This window comes from Eschrichtius robustus, chromosome 17 (assembly GCF_028021215.1).
Source record: "Eschrichtius robustus isolate mEscRob2 chromosome 17, mEscRob2.pri, whole genome shotgun sequence".
Taxonomy (NCBI): Eukaryota; Metazoa; Chordata; class Mammalia; order Artiodactyla; family Eschrichtiidae; genus Eschrichtius; species Eschrichtius robustus.
This window is the reverse complement of record NC_090840.1, coordinates 76,592,075-76,613,373: the sequence shown is the minus strand read 5'-3', so window position 1 is coordinate 76,613,373 and position 21,299 is coordinate 76,592,075. Positions and strand designations below refer to the sequence as shown.

General features: G+C 42.1%; 1 protein-coding gene across 1 annotated transcript in view; it reads left to right on the top strand.

Annotated features, from left to right (window-relative positions):
- The window catches only part of ADCY8 (adenylate cyclase 8), a 235,889-nt gene that overhangs the window by 174,248 nt on the left and 40,342 nt on the right, over window positions 1-21,299 (top strand). Inside the window, exons 10-12 of the mRNA XM_068525423.1 lie at window positions 1,301-1,502; window positions 3,571-3,660; window positions 16,880-17,052. Of these exons, the coding sequence (XP_068381524.1) occupies window positions 1,301-1,502; window positions 3,571-3,660; window positions 16,880-17,052 (465 nt within the window). The remainder of the gene's footprint in view (window positions 1-1,300; window positions 1,503-3,570; window positions 3,661-16,879; window positions 17,053-21,299) is intronic.

The window sequence follows — 21,299 nt, the reverse complement described above, 5'->3', positions numbered from 1 at the left end:
AATGTCACAGTGAAACCACAGAAGCAAAAAAGATTACTGCAAATATGGGACATACATTACTCACCAAAATGATTAGAATAGCAGAGTGGACTTTAAATCCTAGCTCTAACACTTACCAACTCAGTAACCCCTGGGAAGTTACTCCTCTCTGAGCCTTAAATCTTCATGTGAAAAAAGAGTTCAAAAGACCTCTTAGGTTTGTTCTGAGGAATGGAAATGAGGTATTATATATAAAGCGTTTAGCATAGTGCCTAGCACATAATCAGAGCTCAATACAGTACTTAATGCTAGTGTTATTAATAATAAATAAGAAAATTCAGGCAAGAGGATAAGAAGAGGTAGCCTTAGAAGAAGGTAGGTTCAACTTCATTCACTAAATGTACATTTATTGAGCTCCAGTCAACATATTAAAGCTAAATGAATGAACTTCACTTTTTAGAGGAAGGAACGGATATAAAATCTCCCACCGTGTCCATTAAGGCACCATTTAACATGCAGCAGTTTGCTGGCTAAAACAGAGGTAGAGAAATGACAGGTGCCAGCCAAGGACACAAGTGGCTGGACAGAGAATAGAGAACAAGGGATAAATTCCCAGGGAGAATCCTGGTGATAAGTTGGCTGATAAGGAGAGGAAGCAGGTGCCTCCAGAGATGGGGTTTTAGATCACCGCCTGACACCCAACAGAGGTGCCCAATAGGCAGGAACTACCACAGGACAGAGCTTTGAAGCCTGAGATGTATAGTTGGCTGTGATGTTGAAGCCTTGGGCAAGTATGAGCTCTACGTACCCATGTCCCACACAGCACATAGTATAGTCTTTGCAAACCATGATGATCACTAACCGAACTGAGCAGAGGTGCCAAGTTCAGTTCTTGCCATCAGAGCGGCCAAGAGGGAAAATGTTTCCTAAAACCCACCTTGAAGGGGAAAGTGCTTGTGGGTCTCTCCCACAGCCAGAGTACTGAGAGAGAATTCCAGTGGTGTGTTGCCTTGGCAGCAGTTGCCTAGTGAGAAAGAGGAATGAGAAAAGAAGTGGGAAAAAAATGGGCAGAAGCAATAGATCAAGCCAAATATTTGATGTTCATTGCAAAGTTTCTCAATAGAGTATTCTAGGGATGGATTTAATTGGTTTAAAAATTCTTCTGTTAATAGCCCTTTTCTTGAACAAACAGAGCTTTAGAGGAATTATTGGGTGCAAGGAGTGGGAAAGGGCGATCATGAATGTGATTGCCAGAGTTGCTCATCGAGAGGGGATCACACGATTAATGCCACGTGACCCAACGTTCTGTGTTTCCCTGCAGGGTGATGCCAATGGCCATCCAGTTTTCCATCCTGATTATGCTGCACTCGGCTCTGGTCCTCATCACCACAGCGGAGGATTATAAGTGTTTGCCCCTGGTCCTCCGGAAAACTTGCTGTTGGATTAACGAGACCTATTTGGCCAGGAATGTCATCATCTTTGCGTCCATCTTGATTAATTTCCTGGGCGCCATCCTAAATATCGTAAGCATTCCAAGCCCTTTGGTATCTAGTGTGTAGTCAGGAATTAAGAGTTTATGGAACCTGCAGCTTCTTACATTGCCTTCCTTGGTACTAGTTATCTTCACGTGCCTGGTCCAGCCCCAAGCTCAGGGTTAGAGAAGGAAGATGTGGCTAAACTGTCAGAACTGTGCATTTAACTGGTGGAAAATTGTCTTTTTCCCAGTGGCGGAGGTTATTTGCTCTAAAGGAGCTCCAAACGCCCTTAAGTTTCTGTACTTTCAGTGGCCAGTGAATTATAATCGTAAATAAGAGTTACTGCTTATCAAGTTCCCACCTGCTATGTGCCATGCACTGAAGGAGGAGCTTTATGTGTTTTTCATGTTTAATCCTCACATAAGCCCCGTGAGGTAAGTCTCATTATCCCCACTTTATGGCTGAGGAAACTGAGGCTCAGAGACATGAAATAACTTGCTAATAAGGTCTGTCTGACTCCATGACTCACGCTCATTCTCATATGCCAAATTGTATCTCTGGGAGTGGGAGTGGGGGAATGGAAATAAATAGCTGTCATTTATTTATTGAGCACCTACTGTGTGCCACAGGTAGGTATTATTGTTCCCATGTAACGGATGAGGAAACTGCATTTCAGGGTTAGGGTTGAGCATCTTACCTATGACGTTCTAAGAGTTCATATTGGATGTGACACATCGAACTCGGATGAATCTCCAACTGCCGTATTTATCATTGTTTTAATTTGGTGATCCACGCTTTAATGATTTCATTTTCTCTCTAGAATGGTAACATAGTCGCTCTAGGCGTTTTCGGTGTCTATCCAAATAGTCCGTGTTGCCCATGATTTAGGGATCTAGATTTTAGGAGAGATTTATCTGATCCCAGGTTTTGAACATGGAGGGAGGCTAGCTGAGGCATCGTCTTGTGGCTGAAACCATCATTGTGCCCTTTGGGCCTAAGGGAGGCTCTCCAAGTGCTCAGGGACCCAAACGGTGAACCCCACAATTGTCAGCCCCTGTGTTGGAGGTTTATACTGCCTGAAATCCATTGTCCAAATTGGCCCAATAATTACTTAGAGTATATGTTGCTCAAGCTCTGCGGTTGGCCTCGTAGTAAAGGAGTCTATGAAGAAAGAGGGAAATCCCCAAAGAAAAGGGAAACCATAATCTAATTAAATTCATCATCTAATGAACATTTTATAGATTATGGCAATTGAAAACGGAAGTACTTAGGGTCATTGATCACAGACTGCCAAGTCGTAGCCAGGATCTCAAGTCTTGATGAATCAGATGTTTCTGGGGTGCGGGATTTGGAAATAAGCCCAATGACTCTAGGTCAGGGTTACCTCTGGGGCCAACCATACCACAGTGGAGTGGAAGTTCAGAGGCTTTGGAGTCAGATAGACCTGCGTTCAAATCTCAGCTCCACCACTTACCAGCTCGGCAACTCTGGACAAGTTACTTTACTTCTCAGAGTTCCATATTTTTCAGTTGTAAAATGGGGATAAAAGTAGTAGCTACATCACAAGGTGGTTGTGAGGCCTTTTTGTACAAAGTATCTGGCACAGCACGGGCACTCGGCCACCGGTAGCTATGCTTTTCTGAGGGCCACAGAATCTCCTACAGCAATTTCTGGCCTAGGAAGTGCCCACCTCCCCAATGCTAAGCGTCTTTCTGGAAAGCGTGCCCCCTTGGATCCCTCGAATCTGCCCAGCTGTTGACGTGGAGACAGGCTGTGAGTGTTCCCAGACCTTTTCTCCTGCCACCTGGCTATCTCTTCAAAGCCCCACTCCAGTGACCCTCCGGGAAGGGGTCAACAGAGCAGTCTTACCCAGGTTTCGTGACTGGCTTGCAAATGTTTTTTCTGAGCCAGTACTTTCTTTAAAATGAAAGGAAAAATCCCAGCTGGCACTGAATTCTGAAATCAAGCCCCTCTAGGGCCTGGCCTGCTCCAGGCATTTGCCGAAGCCCAACAGCGGTAGCAGAGGACTCCCGTCTCCAGCTTACACTGACTTTGTTGTTCCTGTGTTTTTTTTTTTTGTTTGTTTCTTGTTGTTCTTTTTTTTCTTAATCCGCAGCTGTGGTGTGATTTTGACAAGTCGATACCCTTGAAGAACCTGACTTTCAATTCCTCAGCTGTGTTTACAGATATCTGCTCCTACCCAGAGGTATTTATTCACGAGCTCCCCTTGGCAAGACTGGGGCTTAGGTATCTCCACAGCTCCAGATAAGCAGGACTGGCTGAGGGCCTTAGACATGCTAGCACTCCAGAGGCCCGTCTTCCCTCCTCTGCCTCTCCCTCCTTCTTTTCTTCTTCTTCCCCTTTTCTGCCCTCCCTTCTCTCCTTGTATCTTCTGCTTTTCCCTCTGCCTCTTTCCTGCTCGCTCCTCTGCCTCTCTTTCCCGTTTCTCTCTTCCTTATTCTTCCTCCTCCTTTTCTTTCTTCTTCACTTTCCCCTCTGTCCACTTTCCTCTTTCCCTTTGCCTCCTCTTCCTTTCTCATTTCCTGTAACTCATCTTAAAGCCCTAGAGCAGAATGTGCTGTTATCTCCAATATAGGGCAGGGCACAGAGTTATCCCTCAAAGTTTGCTGCACTGGAAAAGGAAGGATGGAAGGAAGAAAGAAAGGAAGGAAGGAAGGGAGGACGGAGGGAAAAGGGAAGGAAGAAAGAGGAAATAGAAGGAAGGAAGGAAGCTAGTAAATCACAAATGCAGAAACAACAGCTAAACATAAATCAAAGTGGTATAGAAAATGACCAGAGCATCACAAACTCAGGAGGTATCCCAACAGGACACTCACCGTCATATTGTAAGTCTGACCCTCTCTTGGCCACACAGCTACTAGTCTGGCCCTGGGCCTTGGGGTCAGCTTAGGGGGTCAGGCAAAGGACAGTCTTTGGCTCTGTTAAGCCATGACCCAGACCTTCACATATTGGGATATAAGTTCTGGGTCAGGAGGGAAGACAGTTGGGATGTCCCAGTAGGCCCCAGCCAACCCTATACCTTGAAGACCTTGGGTAGATTTTTATTCTCTGAGACCCCCTCCAATGTGTGGTGGAGGAAAGGCTCTCTGTTATCTCACCTTGGCCCCAGAATTGGTCTGAGAAATGTTCTGAAAAGGACAGAAAGCCTCACCTCTGACCCCAGATATAGAGCATCTACTTGATATGCATAACATCGTTAAATCTTCAAGATATGTGGAGGGTGGTATTACCATCTCCTTGTTATAGGTAATGAAACTAAGGCTCAGAAAGTAGCTTGCTCAGTGCTACTCATGCCTGACTCCCATTCTTTCTCATTTCTCTTCATTCTTCCTCCCTTTCTGTCCTTCCCTTATTAATTCAGTTATTAAGACTTAGTAGTGCAATTCAAACCATATCTGGCTTATTCTTGAGCTCATACTTATGAATCCAGGCTCCGTCCCTAGGGAAGAACTAGGCTGTTCTTAAGGAAGTCCTGAGCAGGATGGGACTAGCTCTGGTTTCAGGACTGTGTGGGGCAGACCATGTGCTCTGGGACTTCCTCCCACCAAGTAATGAGTGAGCTCCGATTCTGTAGACTCTGTGGGACACCAGCTCCCTGAGAACTTCCCCGTTTGGAGGGCATGAGGAGTGTCCCAAGGGGCAGTAAGTTGGCCAAGAATCAGACATTTAGAGTTAGGCAAACGCTGGATTTCACTCCCAGTTGAGCCCCTTTACTTGGTAGAAGTAGAATCTTGAATCAGTTCATACTCTTTCTGAACCTCAGCTTCCTCATCTGTAAAGTGGGAAAAATAATACCTTCTTCACACAGTGATTGTGGAATTAAAGAATATCATGTTCTCACAGTGCCTACCTAGATGAGGTGGCAAACGTTGAGTTTCTAACATGTGGTCTGACATGAAGTTGGTGTTTGTGAAGTACTAATCTGGACCTCTGAATCGACACTTGATATATACCCTTGGCCCCAAACTTGAACTCCTAAACTCAGGACCACAGCACTCATGGATTTCCCAGTCCTAAGAAAGGGGTGGGTAAGTTTCTGCATCACATAGCTTCATCTCTGTGCCTCCGCAAAATAAGGATGAAAGGAATACCTTCTTGATGGGTTGTTGTGAGGATTAAGTGAATTAATCCATGTAAAGTGTTTAGAGCAACACCTACCACAAAGTATCTGCTGATTAAATGTCAGCTGTGATTTATTTACTAAGTTAAAAGGTTTAGAGCTTGCACCATCAATATATATTTATCTCTGAGTTACATACCTATACCACTGTACTAACATACCATATACATTATGAAACATAAAATAGAAATGTTAAAAAGTGAGATAAAGTAAATGAGTCCAAGTTTTAATATTTTCCTCCCACAGACAAAGGATCATCTTACCCAGGGGTCAGCAAACTATGGCCACAGGCCAATTTCCACCTGCCACCTGTTTTGTAAATAAAGTTTGATTGGGGCACAGACACACTCATGTGTTAGCAATGTCTACAGTTGCTTGTATAATAATACAACGGTAGAGTTGAGTAGTTACAACAGAGGTGGTGTGGCCCACTAAGCCAAAAAAGTTTGCTATCTGGCCTATTGACAGACAAAGTTTGCCAACTCCCAACATCCCATCAGGTGCAGGAATCCCACTGGCCTAAAATGTGGGCATCTGGACTCTCTCCATCACCAGCTACTACAGCAACCTGGTTTGACCCACCATTTGCCATCCTGACATATATGGCCGTGCTTCTCTCCCTAAGGATTTGTCTACCAAACTAGAAGGAATCAAACATTCAAACCTTCTAAAAGGCTTAATCTGCACAACCACCTCCCATCACTCACAAGGGTGTGTCCCCAAGCAAATCACTTCATCTCTCTGAGCCTTGGTTTCCTCATCTGTATACCGGACCTTCCCACCTCACCCGTGAGAAATGATTCTCAGGCCGGAAGCAGTTGATTAAGCTGGATGATGTGACATAAACATGAGAGGCTGTCATCATATATGGTATAAAGTATAGTTTATTTCTGAACTGGAGCTTGCCAATTACTAAAAAAGAGTGAAGATATAGGAAACGACCGTGAAGAAAGCCGTGTCCCAACTACGATTTGAGAAGTAGTCTAAGAGGAGAGTGAAGAGACATAGGTTTGTAAAGTGAATGACAGGCACATGCACAAACCATTCCCATCATCTCAAACACCAGAATGCAGTTCTCAGGAGGCTCAATGGGAAGATCTTCATTTTACAATCAAGCCCCTTTATTCTCTGCTCTGGCACAATTGAATGACTAGTCAACTATACTTGCAAGAGCAATCAGAGTATGCTATGGTTTTAAAGGGTCCCTGAGAACCAGTTTTCCCTAGAAGTATAATCATCTGCGTCTTTGTATCCTGGCACTTTCTCCCATTTCTCCCCCATGAATTCAGGTTCTACCCAGCCTTCAAGTCTCTCTTTTTCAAGTAGACCCAATCCCTTCAGATTACTTCCTGCCAGCTCACATATCCTTAAGGCATCATCTTAGTACCCTCACTCCATCCTTTCTATAATTTATTTATCTAACTAGAACATTTTTTCCAACCTTTCAAATTTATAAATTGCTTTAAGGAGAAAAGACAATATTGTATAGTTTTCAACATGACCTTAAGGGCCCAGCACAGGACAGAGCCCACAGTCTATTTAATAGTTTTCCTTTAAAAAAGATGTATTTCCAGTGGAGTAGCAGAGACAAGATTTGCCTTGCCACCTGAAACAGCTTAAAAATAAATAAATAAATACATGAAACAATAGTTTTCAAGACACTGGGCATCAGGTATTGAAGGACAGCAATCCCTGAAAAACAAGAAGCAAATTAAGTGAGCCCTGTGATTGCCAGAGCTGTATCTTGCTCTTTTTTTGTTTTTTTTTTAATTTTGTGGCCACACCACGTGGCATGTGGGATCTTAGTTCCCTGACCAGGGATCGAACCCACACCCATGCAGTGGAAGTGCTGAGTCTTAACCACTGGACAGCCAGGAAAGTCCCATGTATCTTGCTTTAAGAGATCTTGTTTTCAGACTGGCTCAGGTTGGAAGAACACACACGGAACCCTGTGCAACTCCCGGATTTGAGGAGACAGAGCCGAGAATCTGGGGGGACCAAGGTGGCTAGAGTTTGTAGGACTCACTACCAGAGAGAAGAGAGTTGCAGAGACAGAGAAAAACTCAGAGATCTGCAGAGGGTCCGATCAGTGCATGCATGTGAGGAAGCTAAGCAATGCTTGGGAAAGAACCATCTGAAAGGATTAGTGCCCAGCGCTCACACAGGGCTGGGAATAGTGTCTTTTCCCACCAGCCAGACTGAAAAACATCATAATTCATGGGACATTAAGTAGAGCAATCAGATGAGTCTTGCTTCAGTAGTATACAATAATTATCCCTAGATTATACGCTGCTCTAGTTCTTCCTAAAAAATCTTAAAAGACTGAAAGTCTAACAAGACTTTTCTTCTTTCTTTTTAAGATCAAACTGTTTATTGTGTGTGTGTGTGTGTGTGTGTGTGTGTATTACAAAAATGAAAATCCAGTCAGATAACGAAATAAACATATAGGGCAATCAGTCTTTAAGTAGGGATAAATTACTGTAAAAGAAATGAGTCCTAGATAGTTTTCCCTTCAAGTCAGGCATTTTGTTGCTTAATAAACTTCTTGTTTAAAGAAATAATGAGAAATATATTAGAAAATATGAAGTTATATTTCTATATTGGAAAAGAAGGTTCATATCAGCCTTCTTTGTAATAGCCAAAAACTGGAAACAACCCAAATGTCTATAAACAGGTGAAAGGATAAACTGTAGACCAAACATCCAGTGAACTACTGCTCGTCCGTAGTAAGAAATGATCTATGGATATATGTGCAATAACATGGATGAATCCTAAGATCATTATGCTGAAGGAAATAAGCAAAAAAAACAAAACAAAAGTATGCATTTTCATGGTCCCACTGATCTAAAACTCTAGAAAATGCAAATTGATACATAATAGCAGAAAGAAATCAGTGGTTTCCTGGCTTGGGATGTGGGAGGGAGGAATTATAAACGGATACAATGAAACTCATGCAAGTGTTCATTTTCTTGATTGTGATGGTTTCACCGACTTATGCAAATACTAAAGCTCATCAAATTGTGTACCTTAGATATATACAGTTCATTGTAGGTCAATCATAACTCAATAAAGCCACTTAAAAAATGAAGTACAAAAGAGGAATCAGAAAGACAGACAGAGAAAGATAAGAGGGAAGCAGAATTACAGAGACTCTGTTAGAAACCTGTAGTCAGAACATTTTGGCTTAAATTGCAGCTCTGATGCTTATAACTGTGGTCTTGAGCAACTTACTGAAGCTCTTTGAGCCTCATTTCCACACTGGGGATAACAACTGTGCCTGCCTCACAGGGTTGTCATGAGACTTAGATTGATAGAATATATGTATACACTTACTATAGCTCCTGGTACATAATAAATGCTCATTAAACATCAGTCATCTTGATGATGATGATGATGATGATGAAGATGAGAGAAGAAAGGGGGGGGGTTAAAAGAGGAAGATAAAAGGGAGAAAAAGCAAAAAGGAGCAAAAAAGCAGGGAGAGAAACAATGAAAAGAGAAGAGAGAATCAGTGATAATGAAGCAAATAAGCAGATTTTTTTAAATTCCAGAAGTGACTGTGCAAATTGGTGCTCCCCTAAACTCTTGCCTTCATTTCTCTGGTTAACTCCTCAGGTAGGAATCAGAACCTTAAGTGATTTTGAAGGAAAATTTATTCATTGTGGTCTAAAATCCCCAGCAAGTATTCAGGATAAAATTAGATTTTCCCAGGCTTCCACAGTGGCAGTCCCACCAAATAACTCAAACAAAGAATAAGTGTCAGATAGCTCCACTGTAATTTCAGAACTTTTCCTAGTTGAACAGAGGGATCTTATATAAGCTCATTTTGCTTCTACACTGAGCCAATTTTAGGTTATGGCTAAATACACAGAGGAGATCATTTTGTTTTTTCCCAAATGATAATTAATTTTTGGAATTGCCTTTCCCCACAAAGTGCCAAAAGCCGTAATAACACAATATGATCCAAAAAACCATTCCCATCTCACTGAAGCTTAGATTCCAAGGCTTTAAGGACATTAATTGTGCCTGGGAAACAGAATAGGCTTGAATGACAGAGGCTGTGTGGTGACATAGAATGAGCAAGCACTCTTCTTTTGCCATTTACTAGCTGTGTAGCCTTGGGCAAGTCACCTAACCTCTCTGAGCCTCAGTTTCCTCATCTGTATAATGGGATTATTAACAATACTACCTATCTTATAAGATTGGTTGGGTGACAAATAGAGATAATATACATAAAACATTCATTAAATGTTAGCTTCTTCTCTCCCTCTCTTTCTTGAAGACTTTGGTAACTAAGAGTGAATAGTGCCTGCCCAAGAAGAGATTTGAATTTAAGGAAGAAGATAGGGATGTAACAAATTTTTTAAAATATGCGCAAGACTTTATGCTCTAAACATGAGATTATCTACATAATCATGTGTACACCGTGTGACTAAAAATCCGAACAGGCCACAGTTTCATAGCAATATCAATCTCCTATCAATTATTTACAAAATGGTGACCACCATGAGTTGGATAATTCTCAGGGAGCCAGACCCTTCCAGACCCTCACTTGTTGCCCAGGCCAAGGGAGTGGCCTTGGAGAGCATGCACATACTCAAACAATGCCACCATGGTCCTCTTTGCTAATTGTTCTTAGCTGACAGCATATGCTTCCTAGGTATGTTCAACAATGTCAAGTCATTATCCTCTGGGAACAAATTTAATTTTTGAAAGTCACCAAGATGAGTGATCTGGCTGGACGTCACTGTTTAGGAATCAAATACAGAGAGACTGCATTTTTGGTGTTTTTCAAAAATGGACTCTGAAGATAATTTACAGAGATCAGAGCTCAGTCATCAAAGATGCATGGTCAGGATAAGCACATAGTCCCCCAAGGTGACTACGTTGAATTGACCAATAACGGGAGAAGCATCATTCTTATATTTAAAAATATTAGGTAGTGATGTCCTTCCATAAGAAATAGGTATTTGCCTGCTCATTGATTCAGTTTTGCTTCATAGTTATACTGAGTCATCGTTTGTGGACATCATTAACATAGCTATGTCTTTCTGTGCATTATTATGAGGTAAAAATAGTGACTGGAGCTGCAGTCCCTTCTAGGAAATAACCAGAAGAGTCACCCTCCACCCAAGTCAGACACAAACAGCACACCTGCTTGTGGAATTTAAATGCAGTTTCAACAGATCTAAGTTAGTAACGATAAGGAGCTAGAGAACATTCATCATTCTTCCTCTCATATTGGGGAGGAAAGGGGAGGTCAACCATGGAACCAGGATCTAGAACAAGCCAAAGCAGAGTAAGATTGCACCGGAGCACCACACACACAAAAAATTCCCTTTCCCCTGCCTAATACAACCAGGAAACAGCTTGGAGGGTCAGATCAGTTATCTCCACCCAGCACCCGGGGTGGCCCCAGGTTCGTGCCAGCCTCAGTCCCGGGCCATGAGAGGGGTCAGAGCTCAGGGAGAGGCAGAGAAGCCCTGTCGCTGGCCCATGTGCCCTTCACCGTTCTGCTTGTACCCAGACTTGCAATCACAAAGAGTTAGATTTTGTGTGGCTCAGGAAGTTGGAATCTTTTCTTTGAATGACAGTGACTCCCAAAAATTATCTGCTCCCTTTCCTTCTTGTTCTGTGAGTTCATAATGCCACGGGACTTTGGCGGCAACCAAATGGGTACAGACACTCCGGTATATAGTACACGCGTGGGCAGATGCTCAAGGCCTTCTTTGAGATACTGTGTAAAATTCTTCTTCCTCCTTCTCCTCTAAGAGGAAAATGTGCACATAGAGCTAAGGTAATTTACGATGCATTATGACAATGTCCTGACATTAGGATGGTGCCTTCCAGCCTGGAACAATGCTTGCTGCCCGGCAGGTCCTCAATCCAGCGAATGTAGAAAACCGAATGCGTGGTTTAGTTTGTTAAATGCTCACTTCAAGCAAACAGACTATTGCTCCCCTTAGCACTTTGTCAAGACATGGGACTCCAGTTTTCTTCAGTACAGACTTTGAAGAAATTCTTAATTTGTAATTTCCCAACTCAATATATCATCTGAGAGAAGAAAACCTTGGGTATTAAGAAGCAGAGAAGTGTTACAGTACTTACGTCTTCTGTAAAATGGGCATAAGAGTAACACCTGTCCTTGGGTCATTTTAAGAATTAAATAAGGTGAAACATAATAAAGTCGTTCATAGAGTATCTTGCACAGAACACATGCCCCACAAAATGCTTAGTTATTATTGCATCTGTCTTCCACTAACTTACCCCTGATGCCTAGACATCCTCACTGCCAGTTGATCCCCCATCTTACCTAGAGTTCATCTAATATAGGAACCTCTAACCACATAACATCTGCATTGAAGATGTCAGTCCATCTTCTCCTACCTACATTTCAACCTAGTTACCAAAATGCCTGTGACCTCTTTTTCTTATTGAGGTACAGTTGATTTACAATATTATATTAGTTTCAGGTATACAACATAATGATTCAAAATCTAATCCAATTAACATTATTATAAAATATCGGCTATATTCTCTGTGCTGTACAATATACCCTTGTAGCTTATTTAGTTTATACATAGTAGTTTGTACCTCTTAATCCCCTACCCCTATCTTTTTTTAAAATTACTTTTTGTTGGAGTACAGTTTCTTTACAATGTTGTGTTAGCTTCTACTGCACAGCAAAATAAATCAGCCATACATGTACATATATCCCCTCCCTTTTGGATTTCCCTCCCATTTAGGACACCACAGAGCATTAAGTAGAGCTCCCTGTGCTATACAGTTATGTTCTAGTCAGTTGTCTATTTATACATAGTATCTTTTTCCTAATTTGGGCACCTTTTTTTCCTAACTAGGGCACCAAAGTGCTGATACCCATTACAGCATCCAATCTTTTTATTTTTCTGATCAAAAAAAAAAAAAAAAAGGTGTCAATATTGCGTCTCTTCTTCCCTCAGAATACATAGCTTATCTGTTCCTTTTCTTAAAAGATTGCTGGAAACTTTTCCCAGTATCTAACATTTCTCATATAAATCCTGGCATTATTATTTTTCATCCTTAAAAGATCTAGGAAGAAGCAGAGAACCCCATTACTAAATGGGATACAGAGTCCTTGGAAATACAGGGAATACATTTGAATATATTTGATACGGCGTGTTACAATCAGGTTAAAGGACATTACAGAGAGCAGTAATTCACTTGAATGCTGTGTCATATCTTTGTACGTATTTTGCATTGTTGTAATAATAGTATATATAAAATTCTGTGTCCTTCTTTCCAGTTGTAAATTATTTTGAAAATATTTTCTCTGTTACCGTTTAAATGCTCCTCTCAAAACCTTTGTCTGTGGAGATTTTTATTCTTTGGACTATATGTTTTTTCACTACTATCTCCTAATTCCCCTCCTCATGCCCCCAACAATCCCTAATCGATGTCCTTACTTCTCTTCTTCCACAGCCTCTCAAACATGATAGTCTCTAAGTTTTAATCTCTCTTCTGTCTTTATTCTTTATATTCTTCTTGGGTGGTGTCTTCCACACCTGTGAGTTGAGCTGAACAATGTGTGTCTCGAGACCCTAAATGTCTTCTGAACCGCACCCTCGTGTTTGTAGATGCTCTCAAGAGTCCTTACTGAATCATCCCTTTGGTACCTGAAGCTTGAGGGGCCTAAAACTGAACCTGTTCCCTTTCCCCCATCCTTTTTCTGTTGTTTTTTTTCTTAGTAGGTTAATCCAAGCTGGGAGTCTTAGCACCACTTCTGACTCTTCTCTTTCCCTCACCTCCACATCACCTTTTATCTCTTAGGTCTAAGCCAAGACCTCTAAGTCTACTGGGTAGATCTCCTACCTTGTCCTTAAATCTTCAGCTTTTCTCCTTTAATTACAATCCATCTTGTACTCTTCCCTTCCACAACCTATTTCTAAAGCACTGAGCTAATGAATCCACTACACACATGAAACCCATTCATGGGTCCTTGTGGAATAAAGTACACACTTCTCAGTGAAACATGCAAGAGTTTTTGCAATGTGGCTTTCCCTCCTATTCCTGCCTTATCACACCTATGAACCCCTATACCTAGGGTCCATTCAGGGGACACTCTAGGAGCTGTGGACCTTCTAAGTTCCTGGGGTAACTTAAAAGAACACAGAAACTATTTGTTGTTTAACAGAAACTTGGGAATTGCATTGAATCCAGCACCCTCCCAAGTGATAGGAAGCATGCAATTGATGGGTCCAGACCCAGCTGAAAGAGAAGGGTTTTCACAAAGCTTTCACAAAGTCATAACACTTCTGTTCTTCTCCCATTTCCTGGTCCCACCCCCACTATTCATTCAAGGCACAAAAGAAACAGATGAGAAGCTCCTAATGTTATTTTTCTAGGGGCCTCATTCCTTTGATGTCTTGTGGTTTACAGCATCACGGGAAGGTTCCGCTTTATGCTTTAAAGTAGAAAGTTGCCTAAACCATGCAAGGCAGTGAGTGGGGTGATTCCGTTCAATGGATTGGCAAGAGCACACTAACACAATTGGTTGAGGCCACAAAAAGAGAAAGATCCGCTCAACCATTGTGCAAACGTGTGACTGTATTTAGCTGTTACACTTTCAGAAGTCTTGGTAGAGAAAGGAGGGCAGCACATTTGAAACCTGCCTGCCTATGTTACTAGTTCTACTTACGATCAATGGTATGATTCTCTAATGTACCCAAGGAATTCATTCTCCTATAGCTTTGTTCCTTTATATCTTTTAGTTCCCTCCATTCTGTCCTTCCAGCATGTTCTTCCTGTTCCATTTTCTGTCATGTAAAATCCAATCCATCCTTGAGATCCTGTTCAAACTCAGCTCTCTTATAAAGCCTTCTCCAAACTTGCTTCCTCCAGACAGAATGTACTCCCTCTGCCTCTGTATTCCCATCACATTGGATCACATTCCTGAAAGATCATTTTCCACGGGATGCTACCGTTGGCATTTTTGTCTCTTTCACATTTTAGACCATGAATTCCTTTAGACCTGGGCCATCTCTTTGAATTCCCAGTGCCTAGCACCATGCCGTGATTATGACATGCATGCAATAAATGCTGGTTACATTTTTTAAATTTCACTGTTGTGCCCTCATAAGTTTTTGCTCAAGAGCACAATCATTTCAATGACTTTTGACCTAATAAGTGATTCATAATCTGCATTGACAAAGACATGCATGACCATTTGTTGTGATGCAGGTAACAATGAAACAGGACCCCTCAGATCTATTCCTCTTTCCTCCATTTGTTAAAATGGAAGATCTTGGGAGTTTCTCTGGATGGAGAAAATAAACTCTGAGCAATGAACTTATTATTGCCTTCTCACTTCACTCACAGCTTCCTTCACAGAGGCATCAAGATGAGTTAACCTAAAAATCTTGCCAAGGGAAGATCTTAAAGGAGAGTTGAAGAAAGCTTATCATCCTATTGGAGAGAAGGACATAATTGGATTTATTAGGAAAGGAAGAGACAAAAGTAAAGGACTTCCCAAACACTGGGCCCCTTAAGGGCAGGGCAGTGCCTTATTCATTTCTGAGTCCACCCCGTGCACCATAAAGGCACTGGTCCTTTGCCCTCAGGGGGGAACTTATTCAGGGTGCTGTCCACATTTGTTGATATCACTGTTTGTTGAAAGTAGACCTGAGTGAGTCAGCTTGACTTAAAAAGGCAGCAATCATGCCTTAAGTAGTTGCTCTGGGATTTCCAGAAATTCTTATGCCTCTGTCCATACAGAAATTGTCTCTTAGTGTAATAGGAGAGGGAAGACAACAAGTTGTTGGAAAGAACCATGCATAACAAGGCTGGAATGGGTTTTAGAAATTATTAAGCCCAGTCTGCCCACTAGAGTTACGTTTACATGCACAGGTTGTATCCAGATATCCTAGGTGCCACTTTCTAGTTACGAGAACTTGAACAATTTACTTAAGCTGTATGAGCCTCAGTTTCTTCACCTGTAAAATGGAAATTATGATTCCCATCTTGACCAGTTACTCTGAAAATTAGAAGAGAAGACAGTGTGTATAAAAATCAAAGTACCGCCACCAAGTGGGCCTTTGATAATGCAAGTTTTATTCTTTTTTCCTACTGGATACTCAGAATCCAAACCTACCGTCCAGAATGATACATGGGATACTTCTATAAGGGAAATGGGTTGAGACACTTCCTATAGAAGGCTGAAATCTAGCTGGGCAGATTGACACCTGGGGGCCACTCCAATATTATAGCCCTTGAGTGGTTCCCAACTGGCCTATTGAGCAGCTACTTCTAATAAGGAGTGGCAGGACTTCCCCCGTGGTCCAGTGGTTGACTCTGCACTTCCACTGCACAGGGGACGGGTTCGATCCCTGGTCGGGCAAGTTCCACATGCCGTGCAGGGTGGCCCCCCAAAAAATATATGGACTGGCAGATATTATGCTGGGCTGTGAAGGATTCTATGGAGGAATGAGGCTGTATCCAGAAGCACCTGGAGACATGCATGAAGGCTTCTCAGAGGAGAGGACACCTGAGCTAATGCTTGTGAGAGAAGTAAGGCTTAGTCACATGGATGAAACTTGAGAAACAGGGCACTGGAGATGCAAAGCACTGAGGCACGGGAGAGCAGAGAAAGACCTATGGGGGAGAGCCAATAGATAGTGAGGCTGGAGCCTATGTTGGGATTTGGAAAGTGAAAGGAAATCTGATATATGATGGTCTTGAGAGTTCTGCCATGCAGGAAGGAGAATATAATTTGTGGGAATGGAGAGCAATGAAAAGACTTCAAGTTAAGGAGTGACATGATCAGATCTGTGTTGTGGAAATACTGGATGGAGAATAATAGTGTGTATTCAGTAGGAATTGGGAGCTAGAAGCTGACAGAGCTGCCAGAAAACTGTTGCAAACTGTAGGTGAGAGCTGAAACAGAAACAGGGTAGAAGGAGCAAAGTGGATGGATGTGCAACCTATTAAGGAAGTAGAATCTACAGACTTAGGATGACCTGGCTGTGGAAGGTGGGGGAAAAGAAAGGCAACAAAGATGAGAGACCAAGGTTTCTGGCTTGAGGAATGGTGCAAATGGTTCCCCCAAGAATAGGGAACAGAGGTTTGGGCGGTGGTAAGGAAGTGATGAGTTCAACTTGGGACCTGTTGAATTTGAGGATGGCCTGAGACCTCCAAATGGAGATGCTCAGCAAACATCTGTATAAAGAGACCCACTGGAATCCATGACCAGGAGAATGAGCCTCCCACATTCCTGTTGAATCTGACCACCTACCTTCTCTGTTTTCAGTACTTCGTCTTCACGGGGGTGTTGGCCATGGTGACCTGTGCGGTTTTCCTCCGACTTAACTCTGTCCTGAAGCTGGCTGTGCTGCTGATTATGATTGCCATCTATGCCCTGCTGACCGAGACCATCTATGCAGGACTCTTTCTGCGCTATGACAAACTGAATCACAGTGGAGAGTAAGTGCCCATCACTGTGTTCAAACAGTGCTCAACTTTCAGTGGGAAGTGGAACCATTGGGAAAACGATCGAGGCAGAGTTATCAAAATTTGGGGACTTAAGGAATATCAACATATTTCTTGTTGTGTACACTCTCTGGATTACCAGTTTAGGCAAAATTCCTAGTTTTCCATTTTATCATGTATATTCATTACAGATCAATTAATGAATTAAAGTTTGGACTAAACCATAGCTCAGGTCTCCCCAAATCTAATAGTTGATGACTCCTTCAACTTTAATAGCTCTAAGATTTGAAGGGTCTGATTATAATTTTGCTGTAGCACTATTAGTAATAGCAGGCATTGTGCATTGAGCATTTACTATACTCCTTGCATTTTGTTATTTCTGAAATATAGAAAAATACCAAAAAAAAAACTCAGCCTCGATTCCTTAGAGAACAGAGCCTGAGGCAAGCATGAAGTGCTAATGCAAACCCAGGGCAGCAAAAGTGAGGGAAAAGAGATGTGAAGAAGAAAAGGATGGGAAGCAAATACAAGCAAATGCCATGTTGTGCTGACCCCATGAACTGCGAAGCTGGTGCCTTGGAAGATGCATTCATTTGGCCAATTGAAGTATCTCTGGGTAGGTGATGAGGTAGGGAAGTGTCACAAACAGAGGAGGGGAGAGGGATCTACTGGCTCCTGCCCTCCTCTTTCTCCCATTAGTCACAGTTCATCTCTGGATGTACTTGCTGGTGATGTCACTTGGCCATTTCCACAGCCCTTGGGGAAACCAGATCCCACAACTGCCTTATGGAGCTTCATGGGAGCCAGAAGTGATGGAAAGAGCCAGACACTGAGCATGTTGCTGATTGGCCTCGAGGGTGGGAAGCCCATTGGTCTCACTGAGACCAGAACAAGTGGCCAACAGGCTGAGAGAAAGATGAGGTCAAGTTAGTTCAAGAAGGGACTTCCCTGGAGGTCCAGTGGTTAAGATTCTGTGCTTCCACTGCAGGGGGTGCGGGTACCATCTCTGGTCAGGGAACTAAGATCCCACGTGCCAGGCGGTGCAGCCAAAAGTTTTTTAAAAATTAAAAAATGAAAATGAAAATGAAAAAAAAAAAGCTAAGATAGTTCAAGAAGCCTCAGAAAATGTGCCTGATGCTAATAATGTGAACATCTATGAACCAACCCCTGGAAATAAACAATGCTAGCAGTTAGTCATGTTTCTTTCTGCATTTCTAAAAGGATAAGGTTATTTCAGATATTGTTGAAGTTCCCTTTCCCAGCATTATTCTTTTATCCTCCTCCCAAGAGTCAACTTCTAATGCACTTAATATATATGCTTCCCATCCATGTGTTTTATATATATTTAGTTTTGTCTGTATTATAAATTATTTATAAAATTCTTGTGTTGCCATGCAATATTGTATTTTTCAGATCCATCCAGCTTCATATCTACAGATCTGATTCATTTCATTTTTTTTTTGAATTTTATTTATTTTTTTATACAGCAGGTTCTTATAAGTTATCTATTTTATACACATCAGTGTATACCTGTCAATCCCAATCTCCCAATTCATCCCACCACCACCACCCACCCCCCACTTTCCCCCAAAATATGTTTATCCTTTGACCTATTAAAAGGTTATCAGTACTTCAGTGATCATCATTGAAAATGTCTCCTGGGGTTTAGATCTAAAAGCACACTAGCTGGAGTATAGGGTATCTGCATTTTCCACGTTTTAAAATGTTGCCAAATGGCTCTCCAACAAGATTGGAACAATTTCTCTCTTACAGGCAGCGGTCCTTGTAATTCTTATTGAATTCCTGAGTGAGAATTTTATCTCATTATTTTCGATAGTAGTTCCTTGATCATGAGTAAATTTGTGCATCTTTTTTGTTGTTGTTTATTGACCATTTTCGGTAAACTTCCAGGTCATGTCTTTTGCCTGGTTTTTTATTAGGTGGTTTGCCTTTTTCTTACTAGATTTGTAAAGGTTCTTTATAAATTCTAGGTACTAATTTGTGTCTCTTACGCATCTGCATCATCCACTTTGTATCCGCTACCCTATTTAACCCTCACGGCAACCATGTGAGGAACACAGGCTCAGAGAGGTTCAACAATTACCCGGTTGCACATGGCCAGTAGGTAACAGATCCAGATTCAAACTCAGGTCTTTCTGGCTCCAAAGTCCATGTTTGTAAATAATGCATACATCTCTCTTAAATCAAGATGAAGAATCTCTCACCATATGCCCAGGGTTCAAAGAAAGTCAAAACAGTTTCAAATTAGGTAAAATAGTGCCAAGAGATGTCCCATGGCCAAGCAGAAGCCAGCACAAAAGGCGGCCAAGAGATGTATGAACCAAATAGGCCACGTTTGTAGTAGAAATAAAAATTAAACCATCTAAAATCTATTCATTCAGAGGAAAACACAGCATTAATGGAACAAAGCCAGGGCTTTTGGCTTCAGATCCAGACTCTGTTGCATTGGAAAGTCTCTTCCCAACTCTGGACCTCACTTTACCCATCAGTGAAGTGGAGTAACTACACTCTGGTATGGGACTGCGTGAGGCTCTGATGTGCCTGGCACATAGTATGTGATCAGTGTCTGTTCACTCCTATCCCCTCCTTCATTTTTAGGAGAAAGGTTTAGTTCTGAATTCTGTTTTGAGGTCTTAAGGAAAAACTGGTAGTTAAATTGTTAAGTAGAATTGTAAGAGTAAAGCATAATCCCAAATTCATTGCTGCTGACATTCAAGTGCTTTTCTCAGCTTCTTCCTGACTCAAGGTCAGTTATCGGTTAGTCTTGTATTCACTCACACTCTGCTATCAACAGAATTAAATGAATAAGGAACGGAAGAGCTCGTTCAGCCTTCCCTCTCAGCTGCGTTGTAAGTCAACGGGTCAGAAGTCAAACTGTGGGTCCATTTGGCAATCACGGTCTGCTCATGCTGTTGGAATTTAACCAACCCTGTAGGAGCTCACATTGGTTCAGGGCATTTCTGCTGGTTGTTCCTGAGGGCCAGGTACCTGGGAAAGTACAGGGAACCTTGCACAGGGCAGCCTGGCTGCATCCACACGGAGATGATCCCAAATACTCAGACTCTCTATCGTCTCATGAGGCCCCTCCCTGACAAGCCCCTGTCTCCGTGGATGACTGAGCCCAAAACAGGGGAGGCACCCGATATCTTATCAGTCCCTAAAGATTCATCCTTCTCAGCGTCCCTTACAGGGAAGACTACATCATGACATTTGTGAGTACAAGTTTAGGAGCTAGACCACCTGTATTCAAATGCCATCTCCACCATCAACCAGCTGTGTGATCTTGAGCCAATTAATTAAAAGTGACGACCTCTCTAAGCCCTGTTTTTCTCATCTGTAAAGTGGGGATGATAATAGTTCCTATGTTGTAGGAATATATGAGACATCAAATGTGATCATGGAAACTTAGCACAAGGTCTGGCATAGCATAAGCTCTTGATGAATACTAACGATTATTATCAGACATGACCCCTTCTATACCACAAATACTGCTGTTCTAGAAATATCCCTACTACCATCTCTGGACTGCTGTACCCTACCTGATCCCCCGGCCTGCACTCTCAATCCACCCTCCTCAAAGCCGTCAAAGCCACGTGGTCAACACATTATCCTTCTTAAAATCCTGAAGGGTCTCCCTATTGCCTCTAAAGAACAAAAAGTTCAGCCTGCTTGTCAAGAACGTCCAAGCTCTCCCTGGAGTCCCATCGACTCCTCCAACCTTATCTCCTGCAGCTCCACAGGTCACCATTTATAGGCCCCTATTCTAGCCACAGGAAACCACGTGCCGGTTACCAGATTCTGCACACACCTCCCCCGCCAACCCATCATACTCAAGGCCCTCCCCCCTCAGGGAAGCCCACTCTGATCATTCCTCATTGTCTAATCTGTGCACATAATTTTTTATCATTGCACTTATCTCTGTCTCTTCCAATCATTAATTGCCATGTCTTCCTCTTCCATTAGAATAGGAGTTTTGAGGGCAAGGGCCATTACTCGTGTTCATATTTTTGGCACTTAGTGGAGTATCTGGCAGCAGGTGTCCAATTCAATGTTTGTTGAATGAAATATGAGATGAATGAGTGACTGATAGAAATATTATTTCATTTAGAATCATATTACACCATTAGTTCACAGTAAGCTAAGTGTCATCTATCTACAACCCTATGATTTTTGCTCACCATTACCTGTAAACTTTGTGTTCCCCATCCTGTAAGCACAAT